The sequence below is a fragment of the Eptesicus fuscus genome, chromosome 11 (assembly GCF_027574615.1).
Source record: "Eptesicus fuscus isolate TK198812 chromosome 11, DD_ASM_mEF_20220401, whole genome shotgun sequence".
In the NCBI taxonomy this organism is placed as follows: Eukaryota; Metazoa; Chordata; class Mammalia; order Chiroptera; family Vespertilionidae; genus Eptesicus; species Eptesicus fuscus.
In genome coordinates, this window is record NC_072483.1 from 47,710,115 (window position 1) to 47,725,450 (window position 15,336).

At 40.1% G+C, this 15,336-nt stretch overlaps 1 protein-coding gene across 1 annotated transcript; it reads left to right on the forward strand.

The window, feature by feature from the left end:
* The first annotated feature begins 1,207 nt into the window (after positions 1–1,207).
* On the forward strand, positions 1,208–14,778 carry LOC103283328 (glutamate-rich protein 2). Its single transcript, XM_054723499.1, has 5 exons — positions 1,208–1,645; positions 7,480–7,515; positions 8,341–8,371; positions 8,576–8,624; positions 14,693–14,778. Exons 1-5 carry the CDS (start codon positions 1,449–1,451, stop codon positions 14,734–14,736), a joined length of 357 nt encoding a protein of 118 aa, XP_054579474.1. The 5' UTR covers positions 1,208–1,448; the 3' UTR covers positions 14,737–14,778.
* The last annotated feature ends 558 nt before the right edge of the window (positions 14,779–15,336 follow it).

Below are 15,336 nucleotides of genomic sequence, written 5' to 3' on the forward strand. Positions count from 1 at the left end.
GGCTTGCTATGTCCTTATCAAACAAGGGATGTTTTTGTCAATTACTTCATTGAGTTCTTTAAAAAACTTCCATTCTGGCTTTATCCCTTTGCCTCCTTCTTTCCATCCAGGGTTCCAAGGAAATTTGGAGTGAATATGGAGAAATGATTAAAAAAATTTTTTTTTAAATAACGGACACTCTGCATACTTTGGTTCCTGAAATGGTTCAGCTGGTTCTATTTTTAATAATAGTAATAATAAATTAATTTAAAATTGCCACATATTATATTTTGTGTCCTTTGAAGCCCACAACCATCTACCAAGGTACATATTCCCAGAGGGCACCTAGTCCAAAGGTTAAGTAGCAATTAAACCTCATATCAGGGCTACTCAGTGAAATTCGAATCAAGATTTGATTCCAACAAACGGGCTTCCTTCAAAACACGTTGCCTAGCAACAAATCGATCCTAGTGAGTTCTACGCATCTTAAGTGGAGAAAACCAACCAATTCCGTCCCAGAAGCCAAGCTTGAAGAACAATTAGAATTGTTTGCTGACCTTCTTCCCCACCCGCTTCTGTGACCACAACAGTCACCTAATCAGGAAAACCTCCCATTGGCCAGTGTCGATTTCACTTGGGACTTGGCAGGGGTTGGTGGTAGAGGAGGGTCCCGGGTTCTATTCACTCGAATCTGATTTGTGGGGAAACTGGCGCCCAGGGATCCCTTAGGAAACCCATCATCTTCTGGGGGCGACCTCAGGTTGAGGGACCAAGACCTGCAGGGGGCATTTGTTCATTCGCATTCAGGGAGAACCCTCTCTCCCAGTGCAAGACCGAGCCTCCTTTCACGCCACAAGTTCAAAACTCGGCCACCACGCCCTTGCCCCTCTTCCCACCAAGAACAGGATCGGGTATGGACAATGATATTTCCATCTCCCTTCCTTCCGCCCTTCTCCAAGTGACCGGTGAGCGTGCGGACGTGCGTCCGAGGGTGCATGCACCTCATCTACTGCGCGGCGGGGCCCCTAGAACCAAGGGGCTCTCTCGGGCCTGGGTTTCGCGCCCCGAACCTGCCGTGACTCACAGAACGTGCTCCGCCCCCGCCCCGCCCTCGCCCCGCCCCGCAGGCTCCGCCCAGGCTCGCCCGGCCCCGCCCCCTCAGCCCGGCCCCAGGCCCGCCCCGCCCTCTCCGTCCCACTTCGCAGGCGGAGCCCGGGCCCGCCCCGCCTCGCCCCCTCCGCCTCGCGCCAACGGCGGCTCCCCAGGCGCGGCCCGCCCCCTCCACGCCCCTTCTCAGCTCCCCGAGCTCTCCACGTGCAAGCCCCGCCCCTTCCGCCGCCTTCCGCGGCGGCTCCCGGGACTCCAGCCGCACGTGGTGTCGTCTCCATGGCGACGAGGCGTCCACAGCTCGCTGCTCCGACACCCGAGCGAACCTCCAGCCGGGCCGGCCTTCGCCGACTGCCTTTCAGATGATCCGCTTGAGAGGGCCCCAAGCGGGTAAGAGGCGCCGCGGCAACTGCGGGTCTCCCTCTCCCGGTCCCCGCGTGCAGCCGGACTCGTCTCTCGCCTCGGACCATCCAGGCCCGGCGCCTGGCTCCGCAAACTTTTGTCCACCCTCCAGGTTTGGGCTCTGCGGCCCCTCGGCTGCCAGGCGGCACGCGAGCAGGTAGGACCCGATCGCACGGCTGGAGGCGCGCCTCGCACGGGGCTCCTCCTCCGGCCGGAGGGGGCCCGGCTGTCGGACTCTGGCCTGTGGATCCCCCCGAGCCAACTCCCCTTCTCCCCCTCCCGCCCCCATGAAAATTGCTACAGTTCATCTCAAGGCTTCCGCTATTCCTTTGGTCCTCTACTACAATTTTTTATTTTATTTATTTATATTTATTTATTATTTATTTTTGGAAACTGCTTAATGGCCAATAGGAGCAAGCGCTCACTGCTGTAGTTAGGACGTCATTACTCTTTAGACATAACTTGCTCAGCCATAAAAACTTTCGGTGGAATTTGGACAAATTATTTAACCTCCGCGGGCTTTCTTTTCCTCTTTTGTAAAATGAGGGGCTTGGACAGCGGATCACTTGTAAGGTTCAGTCTTCAGCCTTGAGATGACGAAATTGACCTGAGATTTCTAGTCATAGGGAAGACTTTTTGACTACTGTCTTACACTGTTCTACCCTGAGCCCTGGTAGCATTTAAATTAACACATGGATGGAGCTGTTCTTCTCCCAGAAGTTATTGTGTGTGTGTGTTGTGTGTGTGTGTGTGTGTGTGTGTGTGTTTTTAAATATATATTTTATTGATTATTTACAGAGAGGAAGGGAGAAGGATAGAGAGTTAGAAACATCGATGTGCCCGCAACCAAGGTACATGCCCTTGACCGGAATCCAACCTGGGACCTTTCAGTCCGCAGGCCAACGCTCTATCCACCGAGCCAAACCAGTTTCGGCTGTGTGTTTTTTAATAAATCTGAAAAAGACACTGAAAATGGTGGTTTTTTTTTTTATACTTGTTTCATTCTCCTGAAAACCAAATACAGTGTTCCCCAAATCCACCTTATTATTTTTATTTTTTGCTAATTGAAATTTTGTGTTTTTTAATCTCAGGAAAACAACAACACTGCTCTTTAAGTGTTAAGAGTTTACCAGAGTTGAAGTCCAACACCTTTGTAGCAATTCCCCTGCTGCACTCCAGAATTCCAGAGTTTCCTACTTACCACCTTGGAGCTAAATTATCAGTGTTTTTCCCATCTTTTGCCCCATCCAGTCTCAGTTGTTCACTTAGATCTGTCTTCCCTAAGTCAGAGTTCACCTTCAGGACTGTCCCTGACAGGCTGTGGGTAATAATAATAATAATAATAGTAACGGGAGGAGGAGTTGCAATAATTATAATTATAGGTGCCACTAATATTTATTATTATTTATATTAACCCTCATAATTCTATGAGGTAGGTAGTATTTTTATACTCATTTTATAGTTGAGGAAAGTGAATCATAGAGAGGTTAAGGAACTTGCTCAAGGTCACACAATTTGCTGGGATTTGAACACAGGCAATCTGACTCCAGAGGCTGGGCACTATATTATGTTGTAAATGAAATATATAAGATTTATATGTAGTCACTTTTATTTATTTATATATTTTTAAAATTTAATAAATCTTTATTGTTCGGATTATTACAGTTGTTCCTCTTTTTTTCCCCCCCATAGCTCCCCTCCATCTGGTTCCCATCCCACCCTCTTCCCTTACCTCCCCCCCACTGTCCTCATCCATAGGTGTACGATTTTTGTCCAGTCTCTTCCCACACCCCTTTACCCCTGAGAGTTGTCAGTCCACTCCCTTTCTATGCCCCTGATTCTATTATATTCACCAGTTTATTCTGTACATCAGATTTTTAATTCACTTGACTTTTAGATTCACTTGTTGATAGATATGTATTTGTTGTTCATAATTTTTATCTTTACCTTTTTCTTCTTCCTCCTCTTCTTAGAGAATACCTTTCATTTCATATAATACTGGTTTGGTGTTGAACTCCTTTAGCTTTTTCTTATCTGTGAAGCTCTTGAGCTGACCTTCAATTCTGAATGTCAGCTTGGCTGGGTAGAGTAGTCTTGGTTGTAGGTTCTTGCTATTCATCACTTTGAATATTTCTTGCCACTCTCATCTGGCCTGCATAGTTTCTGTTGAGAAATCAGCTGACAATTGTATGTATGTCTCCTAAACTAATTAGAGCAGGGTTTCTGCAACTTGCAAATAAGAGTCTAGCCCAGTGGTCGGCAAACTCATTAGTCAACAGAGCCAAATATCAACAGTACAGGGATTGACATTTCTTTCTTCTAACGCCACTTCTTCAAAATAGACTTGCCCAGGCCGTGGTATTTTGTGGAAGAGCCACACTCAAGGGGCCAAAGAGCCACAGTTTGCCGATCACGGGTCTAGACTAATATAACTAAGAAGACAAGAACTAAGCCCTTTCTTTTAGAAATGAGCCCTTCCATTCTGTCTCAGGTTTACTCTCAACAGAATTTCAACGGCTTGACCTGCTTTCCATTGCCTTCCGATTAAAGCCCAAAATTCTTAGCACATGGCAATTAATGACTTTTAAAATGTACTTCCATGTACATTTTTTATTTCATCTGTTGATATTCTCTAACACAGTGCTGGATTTCTCTTCCCCTTTTGTTGACTACTTGTTCTTGACTTGATTAAATAAATGCCAGCTGTATTAGTGAAACCTGACTCAGTCTTTCTTCCCATAACAGGTAGAATTCATCACTTCTCACTCTGTGCTCCCTCAGGTTATCTTCATTCTAATATGTAGCTCTTATTACATGGTATTAGGTGTGTTAGTCTACTTTTGTTTCAAGAAGTAGGAGCCATATTTGTCAAGGTCTCTTTTGGCTTCAAATGTTAAAAATCAGCTCCAGCTTATTTCGGCAAAAAGAGAAATTAATTGGCCTGTGGTAAAGACAGGTTGAACTGTAAGCAGGGACTCAAACATCATTCATTCTCTCTCTCTCTCTCCCTCCCCCCCCCCCATCTTGTCCGTCGTTATCTTTTGTACATTCTGCTTCACTCTCAGGCCACTTTTTTCCCCTGAAGGCTACAACCATGCCAACTGGGAGCTCTAGATTCATATTCTTCTACCTTTATCTCAGAGAAAAGTTGTGATGAGCTTAGCTTGGATCATAGGCTCACCCCTTGGTCCTGTCACTGTTAGCTTATGAATTACTATGATTGCTGTGTCTTAGGACAGTACTACTCTTATGTTCAGATAGGCTGGATCTTTTAACCACATAAGGAGGAAGGGGCTATCAGTAGACAATACCGTATTCTAGGGATACTTATAGAAATTACACCTGAAGGAATATAGCAAATCCAGAGGACAGGCCTCAAGCTTGATTCTATTACTGGAAAGTTGTTCTGGGACAGCTCTGATTATTAGACTTTCTCTTCCTTTATCTCTCCTTTATCTGCCTCCACTGCTTGCTGACTTCCCTTGGATATCACCAGCCCATGAGCTTAAAATAAGGGATTTAATTGATCCTGTTTAGGCAGTGTGGAAAACTACATCAGAGATTCTTAGAAGGAAGGACTTAGTACACTACTTTGAAGTTCGGTCTGTCCCATATATATAGGTCTGTCAACTATAAAATTATAAGCTTCTTTTGTATCCCCAGGGCTTATCACAGATATATATGACATTTAGTAGCTGCTCATCAAATGTTTGTCTCAAATAGACATTGACTGTAACATGAAAATTGGGACCTGTCATCACTGTTGTTCCCATTACCACTGGGACTGTTGAAAGACATCAGGAGAGTCTGCCCACATTCCAAAAGCCAGAGGGTGCACTTGGTAGAAACTCAAATGGCTTATTAAATGCACTAGAGGCCCGATGCTCGAAGATTCATGCAAGAATGGGCCTTCCTCCCCCTGACTGCTGGCACCGCCTTTGCTCCGGCCGGAGCCGCCTTTCCGCCTTCCCACGCTGCCGAGAGGCCCGGAGCGGCTGGGGCAGTGCAGAATGCCTGCGTCGCTGCAAGCGTCCCGCCCCGCCCCCGGCTGCTCAGCACCTGTGTATGCAAATTAACCTGGCATCTTTGTTGGGTTAATTTGCATACTCACTCCTGATTGGCTGGTGGGCGTTGCAAAGGTATGGTCAATTTGCATCTTACTCTTTTATTAGTGTAGATGTTGTGATGTTAACCATAACCAATAGTAATGAATATACAAGGTGTGCACCTGTATACCATTCTTTCTGGATACCATGACCCCTGTTTGAACAGGTACCATTGGGTAGAGAAGAGAATTGAAGTAGCACCTGGTTCACATGCCTGTAAGAGAGGGATAAACATAGAGATGCAAATGGTATTGCAAATTTTAAATTGTATTTTTTTAAATAGATAATACATTTATTTTTTTCCAGGTTCAAGAAGTACTAATGCACCTAAAGTAAAAAATTCCCACCCCAGTCCTGCAGCCATCCCCAAAGTCAGCCAATATTATCATTTCTTTTCTGAAAGCATTTCCTTTCAGAGATATTTTGCATATTGATAGTTATTTAAAAAATATATATTACCTACACAGTGGCTGCACCTCATTCTACTCAGCCTGTCACGGCTGCTTTACCTTTACCTGTGTTTTTACTCTGCTTTTTTCCTGGAGTCAATGATATTTCTAAACAAGTATCATTACTTTGGAGCTAGTGTGATTTTTAAATTAATTAATTAAAAGTCTTCAGAGTTAATCTGCTTGTCTCGATGACAGCAAAGCCTCCCTTTTGTTTCCCTAAGCCAGTGGTGGGCAAACCGAGGCTCCCTACTTTTTCTAACGCCACTTCTTCAAAATAGACTCGCCCAGGCTGAAAACCAACTTCTGCGCATGGGCCACGCAGTTTCAATTGCACTGTGCGTGCGCGCCCGCATGTGGTGTTTTGTGGAAGAGCCACACTCAAGCGGCCAAAGAGCCGCATATGGCTCAGGAGCCTCGGTTTGCCGACCACTGCCCTAAGCAGTCTTAACCAGCCCCATAGAACACCTTCCCAGTTTTTCCTTTAGATAAAACATCAAGTTGTTTCTTCAGTGTCCCTCCAATGTGCCCTGCACTGTGCTACACACTTTACCCAGATCATCCTATATAATCCTTATAATGATCCAGTGAAGTTGGCAGCATTGTGATCCCCATTTTACAGATGGAAGAATTGAGGCCTGGAGAAGTGAAGTAACTTACTCAAGCTTACATGGCACATGCAGAACTGGGATGTGAATCCAGTCTCTGTCACTCAAGAGCCCCAACTCTTGAGTATTACTCTGTACCCCTAGGAATTCAATTTTATGAAAGGAGAGTAAATGGACACTTCCTAGTTAATGATAAAGTCAGACCTAGGACTGCCTGCATTTCCATCAAGAGCTAGGATCTGCCCACCCTACCTAGGTTTTTCTGTTACCAGGTGAAAATGGGAGAAGAATTATATGCACTGATGTCTTCATCCAGGTAAAAGGTTGGACTGTAGCAATCCATAAAGATCCTAGAGCTAGAAAGGAGAGGACTCTAAACATAGTCCTACCCAGGCAGACTATGGCAACACAGGATTGTGGAAATCTGTGGAGTGGAAGTATTTCTCAGGAGAGGCCATCCCAGATTTCTTTTGTTAAGGCCTTATTTGTTTCATTGCATTGTTTCACGTTCTGAGCTCTGTCTACTACCCTAGAGAATTAGGATGAAAATCTTTCATTTATTCTAGAGTTTAGTCTTCTACAACTGTTTTCCCCCAAAAGATTCCCTGCTTTTCTGGTGTACTTTAGCTCTCTGTGAGCTTCTCAGAGAGATAATCAAATTAATAACATAATGTCTGGGTTGGTTAGGGTTGCCTGGAAAACAAAGCTCCAGGCAAAGGTTTACATACTACTGATTTATTCAGGAGTACAGATCAGTGTGAGGGAGCTGGTTTTAAAAAGAGAAAAACTTAATGCAAAATAATGAAGCTTCTCTTTTATTGCCCACAGATTTGGCCCTACATTTTGTATTCCAGAAATCCCTAGGTATGTACTACTAATAACAATTTGAGAAGTCTGGCTTGGGATTTGGGGACAAGTGAATTGTTACCTATGAAAAGTTTAAGTGTGTCCTCTCTCAAACATAAAAAAACCGTATGAGCTGATTTTTCTCCATGCAATTAAAATGAAATTTATGTAAGTACATAAAGGGCTAACTTGTAGGAAAATCAGTCTACAGAGGGTAACTTAGGAAAGGTGAAACTTCACAGAGAAAACATTTTAACTTATAAGTGTTAATAAACATAAGGGAATTTATAAGGTAAGAATTATTTGGAGAAAAATCAAAGGTTAATTTCTAAATGTTATATATATATATATATATATATATATATTATTTAATTTTTTTTTTTACAGAGAGGAAGGGAAAGAGATAGTTAGAAACATCAATGAGAGAGAAACATCCATCAGCTGCCTCCTACTGGGGATGTGCCCGCAACCAAGGTACATGCCCTTGACCGGAATCGAACCTGGGATCCTTCAGTCCACAGGGGTCCTTCAGTTACTATTTGGATAGAGCCAAATAGTAACAGAGTTAGTGGCTTATTTAATCTATCACTTTTCATGCAAAATTATTCCCAAGGTAAAAGGGGACAAAGGGTTAATTTCTGTATACCTTTTTTTTAAAATCTAGTTTCATCATCCAGAAAATGAGGTTTTTCAGTTAGGATGGAAATAATCTACCAAATACAAAAAAACATATACATACTTAATATTCTACTGACAAACTGAGTTCTGCATTCTATTTTATTTAGATTCTAAACTTATACAAGTGTTCAAAGACTTATGAAGTAAATATTCTGGTTTTTGCAGGAATTATCTAGATAAGACAGATGCTGTAAAGGTAAGAGTACACAAACTTTTTAAGGACACTTTAGTTCTATTTTACCATCAACTTACATAGTTTTTTAATAATTGCTTTAGGATAAAGTTACCTTTTAACATAGATAACAGAAATTTTTATATAAGACTATGGGTAAATCATTTCAAATACCTCAAATGAAAATAATAATGATAATGCTAGTTTTTATTTCTGCTTCTATTTTAGGCACCAAAATATAGACAGAATGGCAAGTTGCTGGTGTTTGATCGAAAGGGTAAATGATTTATTACTTAAAAAGAATATGTTTAAATACCATTTTGTCTTAAATATTAAGAAGATAGTTTACTGGGATGGTTGAGTGTGATTGAAAGACTTAGCAATTTGCCGAAACCGGTTTGGCTCAATGGATAGAGCGTCGGTCTGCGGACTGAAAGGTCCCAGGTTCGATTCTGGTCAAGGGCATGTACATTGGTTGCAGGCACATCCCCGGTGGGGGGTGTGCAGGAGGCAGCTGGTCGATGTTTCTCTCTCATCGATGTTTCTAGCTCTCTATCTATCTCCCTTCCTCTCTGTGGAAAATCAATAAAATATATTAAAAAAAAAAAAAAAAGAAAGACTTAGCAATTAATCCTTTATTATATTGTTTGTCATTCAAAAAATGCCTAAATATTTGCCAGTCAGGAATTTCTGTTAGGAACATCACTATTGATAAAATACTGAGGGTGTTTTTTTCTTCTCTTTCAGAAAAAGTGATGATTGAACCAAATGAAACAATGTCAGAGTAAGAAAATGTCTCTGGTTGTGCCACTGATCTATCACATGCCTTTTGAGCAATTAGAATTAGATAATACAATCATTTGTCATCCAATTAAATTTGAAAGGCCAGAAGTACATGGATTAGCACTTTGGCTTTTGCTTCAGTCAAAGCAATTGTTACTAGATAAAAGGACATTTAAAATGAAACACGAATTTTCATAAAATTATAGAGATATAGATAATATTCACTTCTTTTAAATGCTTAAATACCAAGGATTCTGTACTTTACTTATGTAATTCTCATTGCTCATTTCTTTTTTTTCTAGGGAGAGTGGAAGGGAGGGGGAGAGACAGAGAGAGAAAGACACATCGATTGATTGCCTCCCCCATGCACTCCGACCAGGGCAGGGACCAGGACAGGCATGGAGTCTGAAACCGAGGTGTGTGCTCTTGACCTTGACAGGAATCAAACCCATGACAACTTCAGTCTGCAGGCCAGTGCTCTATCCACTGAGCCAGACCAGCTAGGGCCTCATTGCTCATTTCTATTTCCCTTTGATACTTGCTCATTTATTTCAGAGTATCTCTTTAAATGAATATTTATAAACAGATTTTTTATTTACTATGAGATGATTCATTACTAGTAAATAAGGAAAATACATTATCACCCCACATAGATGAAGAGATTAGTGATAAAAAGAGTCATAGTTCAGTTTAAACTTAGTAGCTAAAGTTTTTATTTCTGCTTCTATTTTTTTTCTATTTTTTATTTCTGCTTCTATTTCTGCTTCTCTGATTCTGCTCATTTATCAAAGCCCTTCCTGATCTGATCATCTGCTACAACCTGAAAAAAATATTTTATCATTTAGTCCACGAAAAATTACGTTTTGAAAGCTGATCATAAAACAGATTCATAGAGATCAATTATTAACAGGTTTGTAAGCACCATTCTGGTGGGATTCTATTCAAATTAATATTATTTTGGCTTATTGTGAATATTTTGGCTTGGGAAAATTTCATGTAATGCAATATATATTTTAACTTCATACTGTCAAACCTAAAAATTAAAATTAGATTCCACCTTGGCTTTGTTGTAAATTATATATTAAATACATATTCTTATATTAAAGGGAGAGTAATGTATAGCAGATCGATGATGAGAATCTATATACTTCAGGTTAAATATTATAGACAACCAGAAAAAATAAATGCTCTGTTAAATATATATATATTTATATCCTCCTAGAGGCCTGGTGCATGAATTTGTGCACGGGTGAGGTCCGGCTGGCCAGCCTCTGATTAGGATGGGGGGGGACTGATCAGGGCCCAGGCCAGCCGGGGGGAGGAGCCACGGGAGTTTGGCTGGCCAGCCCCGCCCCCATTTGGGATGCGGGAGCTGATCAGGGGCTGGACTGGCTGGGGGGAGGAGCTGCGGGAAGTTGTCCGGCCAGCCCAACCCCCAATCCAGGTTGGGAGGGGCCGATCAGAGGCCAGGCCAGCCCGGGGGAGGGGCCGAGAGAGGTTGAGGGGTGCCAATTGGGGCCTCAATCAGGCTGGTTAGCCACCGCAGTGCACATCATAGTGACAGGTCATTCCAGTCGTTCCGGTCACTCCATCATTCTGTTCGCTTGGCTTTTATATATATAGATTACATCGTTGAAAACATTTAAATTAAAAAATCTAAGACAATTTTAGTAGTCTTTGAGGGAAATATAACTTCTAATAATAGTAACAGAAGTTAATAGGTCATTAATGAAAATAGTTTTGTCTACTGTGAGCCCTGTGTTCTGAGACTGTGATAAGCAATGATCCACACCCTGAAATAGTTATACCTCAGGGATAAATCAAAGGCAGCCAGGGCCAAAAGAGAAAAGCAGAGTGCCTACTTTTCCCCTTAACCTCATTAATAATTGCATCTGCTCATCAAACTACTTTTTGAAAGGGTCAGATGATAACATTCCCTTAAATTTGCTTGCAGAGAAGAGTTTGGGTTTGGTTTGGTTGTTTGAAGTGGATAGTTAGTGTAGCCAATAAGCTTCACCATTGTGTGGTGTTGTCACCTCAGGTTCCTTACCCAGAGTTGAAGGCAAACAGGATCAGTCCTGGGAAAAAAATGAGCAAGAAAAAGGAAAATCGTGCATGACCTTTGTTTGGGAACTAGTGTGACTGAACTGCAAAGTTGATGAATTTTCTCAGTGTAGCTTCAGATTCCACTTTCCAACCCCTGTTGGATCCATAGTCTGACTGGCAAGTGGAATTTGCCATAAGATCCTATCCAGCTTGGGTTAGAGGAAAACAAGAACTTTTCTTTCCCCACCAGTTCTTTGCCTTAATCTGGTTGATTCTTCATCTATTTGGAGCTGCAAGGACTTTATAAACCATGAATTTCACACTCTGCACATAAAACTCACATTTATCATTTCCTTTTCCCCCATAAATCCACGTGTGAGAGATTTTGTCCACCAACAAATTGTACTTAATTAACAAACTTTTCAGTAGTAAAGGTAAAATATATCTTTAACGCTGAACAAAGTTTTACAGGTCTTGGACCTTTGATCTGTTGGGTTCTTTGTTAAGCTTCTGAGCTTACTTAAAGATGTGAGGAGGAAATGGCTGAAGCAGACCCACTGCACTCAATGGTCTGAGGTTGAAAACACTGTATCTATGTTATTCCATAATTATATGTTTTATCTTTTCTAAATGAATAAGTTATTTTTCTAGTTCCCATTTTTACACTTTAAGGACAAGACCAAGAATTGGCTAGCAAACTTTACATGTCAGCAACACAAGTTTCTCTAAGTATAGCTAAGACATTCTTAGAAAAGTAAGTTTTAATTAATTTTTAGGCCCATTTTAAAATATATATATTTTGATATTTTACAGAGAGGAAGGGAGAGGGATAGAGAGTTAGAAACATCGATGAGAGAGAAACATCAATCAGCTGCCTCCTGCACACCCCCCACGGGGGACGCGCCCACAACCAAGGCACGTGCTTCCGACCGGAACCGAACCCGGGACCCCTCAGTCCACAGGCTGACGCTCTATCCACTGAGCCAAACCGGTTTCGGGTTTAGGCCCATTTTTTACAAATTATAAACCATTTTAAGACAAAGTTTAGAATATAAACTTCCTAAAAAACTTGTTAATTCCTATGAAATTTGGGGGCATTCCATAAATATGCCTAGTGCTCTTAAGAAACAATTCTAAAACCTAGGTTTTTTACCCTTTAGCATAAATATCCTCCAGTGAGATATCTAACTTGACTAACTCTCTAACCTTAGCAGATACTAAATTAAATATCTTTCATTTCCAAAGGATATTACATAAAGTAAAAATTTGAGTCTTTCCTTAATTGTAACTGTATTTAAATAACAGATCTTTTAGAGTATACTGGTTTTCTACTTTTTTTTAGTGTTTAGAGGCATTATTACCATAAGTAACATCACTTTAGCAAATGGAAATCAATAGATTACAGTTGAAGAGGAGATTGGCCTTTGGGCCTTTGAGTCTTTAAAACTGTATATGAGAAAGACTACAGAAAGTGAGCAGAAAGGTAATGCATATTTTATTGTTAAAATGAGGATTTGGCCCCAATTCTCCTATGTATTTTTATGGCATGTTAATGCTTCCAAATAGTAATATCCCATTTATTACATTGAATATGTTGGCTTCCTCCCTGTTGTGTCACTAATACTATTTAAAAAGCAAGTACCCCAAACTACTGTATACTAGCTAAATTTTCTTTTTTTGTTGTTTTGTTTTATTTTTTTTTTCTGTGTGTGTTTTTTTTTTTTAGCTAAATTTTCTTACTTGGGTTATAACTTAGTCAATATATAAATAACATATTTCATATTTAAAATATGTACACATGTTTTCATCATAGTTTTAACATCTTTTACAATTGATGGCATCTTAAACTTGACAACGCTTTTTTTTTCTTAAATAATGGTAGTCTTCTAATAAATATATGGTATTTTATGGATTTACAACATTTAAAAAAGGCTGGTATTACTTAAATAGTTCTTTCTAATATATATATCACAATGATGTGCCAAAGACACTCATAGCACTGGTTGCTTATATGCTCTGTGTTAAAGAATTCTGAAAACATTCTAGGAATCATTACACAATGGCAAATGCCAAGCAGAAATAGAATTTTAACAAAATACTATAATTTGTATGGGGGAAGGTAGACAGTTAAGGCCTTTTACCCTGATTAGTTATTAGAGCAAATAAATTCTAGTAATCACTTGTAATGATCTTTGGTATAATAGGAATCTCACCATGCTAGAAATTGAATGTTTAAGTGACTTCTCAGCTTTCACATGTAGAGTTTTTTTCTTAGATGTTTTCTTTTGAATAGAAAATTGAGGGCAGAGGCAGATAAATGTAAATCATCTTTGCTATGCATTTTCTTTGTTTTATTTGTTTTTAATTTTTATTGATTTTAGAGAGGAAGGATGAGGGAGAGAGAGAAACATCAATGATGAGAGATAATCATTGACTGGCTGCATCCTGCATGCCCCCCACTGGGGATTGAGCCTGCAAACAAATATGTGCTCTTGACTGGAATCAAACCCAGGACCTTCAGTCCACAGGCCGACGCTCTATCCACTGAGCCAAACCAGCTAGGGCTGCTGTGTATTTTGTGTTACCAGGGAGAGGACTTGCTTTAGCAGCATGTACTGGGGAAGTGAAGATTCCATTCCCTCCCATTGTATTAAGAATATAGCAAGATGTTCAGCCTCTTTGCTAAATCACTGTAAAAGACCACTAACTTAACTACAGTACTAATGTTCTGGATTCACATTTCAATGGGGATAAAATAGAGCCACCATAACTTGGGGGGGGGGGGTAATATTTTATATCTTTTTATATCTTCCCATGCAAACTAAAAGTTGAATTTTTAAACTTGGTAAGGAGACATTAAAAGAATCTTAAACCTACGGAAAACAGACTTGGGGTCATTTTTCCACCAGCCTGGGTGCCTGTCTTTGTAAACAGAGTGCACCACACATGAATCCTTTGTCTCAGTGCATTGTTTACTGACATGAGGTTTCAGGCTTAGAGGCTAAGAAAGAACCCATTTTATTTCAGCTACTTAATGAAAAAGCAGGCTACTTTATATTATGACCAAAGATTAACATTAGTGTTGCACTCTCTCCATACTGTAGCATTTAGCAATGGTAAGAATGGATTTACATTTTAAAAGAGCTAGTATTCCTTAAATAGTTTTTTCTGATATATATATATCTCACAATGATTTGCCAAAGACACTGATTAGTACTGATTGCTTATATGCTCTGTGTTAAAGAATTCTGAAAACATTCTAAGAATCATTACACAATGGCAAATGCCAAGCAGAAATAGAATTTTAATCACCAGTAAAAGTTATTTTTAATGCTTTCCCACAAAGAAGATACTGCATTTTAGCTATTTAGTTTATTATTAGTATATTATACTGTATGCTTATATTAAATGTGTGTGTGTGTGTGTGTGTGTGTGTGTGTGTGTGTGTGCCTAAATAAAGCCTTAAACATAATTTTGACCTCGGAAAGTATTTTGACTATCTACTTTAACATTTAGGAAGGAAGTCTCTTCAAAAAATACTGAAAATAAAGTCTTTTTAAAGAATACTGAAAATAGAGTATCTTCAAAGAATATTGAACATAAAGATACAGAAACAAATCTACAGTCAAAGCTATGGTCATCTTCCTTCTTAAAAGAAAGCACAGGTAATAACACTTGGTTTTGGTTTTTTTAGAGCAACTGTTGCTTGTAATTCAGCCCTCTTTCACCACGACCTTTGGGATGTTGACAACTCTGTAGGTCTGGGAGGATCATAGGAATTGGTACTTTTTCAAATTTATGTACCATATGATTCTGATTATGCAGTCAGGTATAGGATCCATGGGAAAATATTATATGAAATGATAGTAATAGAGTATTAAATTTTAGAATGAATTAAAATTCCTAATGAAAGCATTAACAAGTTCCATTCATTCAACAATGGTTTATTGAGTGCCAGTCACTGCTTTAGAAGCTGGGGATACAATAGTTAGCAAATAGGCAAGGTCCTTGCCTTATGAAGTTTACATTCTAGTGGGAGATAGACAGCCAACTATTAAAAATCAATAAACAATATAAAACAAATACAAACAAAAAAGCAACACCATGTCAGGTGGTGATGGATGTTTCAATGTTAATAAATGGCACCTGGGAGAGGACTA

Excerpts from the sequence above, each read along its gene's own strand:
- LOC103283328 (XM_054723499.1), top strand. The coding sequence starts at position 1,449 with ATGATCCGCTTGAGAGGGCCCCAAGCGGGTAAGAGGCGCCGCGGCAAC. Across the intron at positions 7,516-8,340 it reads TGTATTCCAGAAATCCCTAG|GAATTATCTAGATAAGACAG; the intron begins GTATGTACTACT and ends TGGTTTTTGCAG. Across the intron at positions 8,625-14,692 it reads GCTGGTGTTTGATCGAAAGG|GAAGGAAGTCTCTTCAAAAA; the intron begins GTAAATGATTTA and ends TTTAACATTTAG.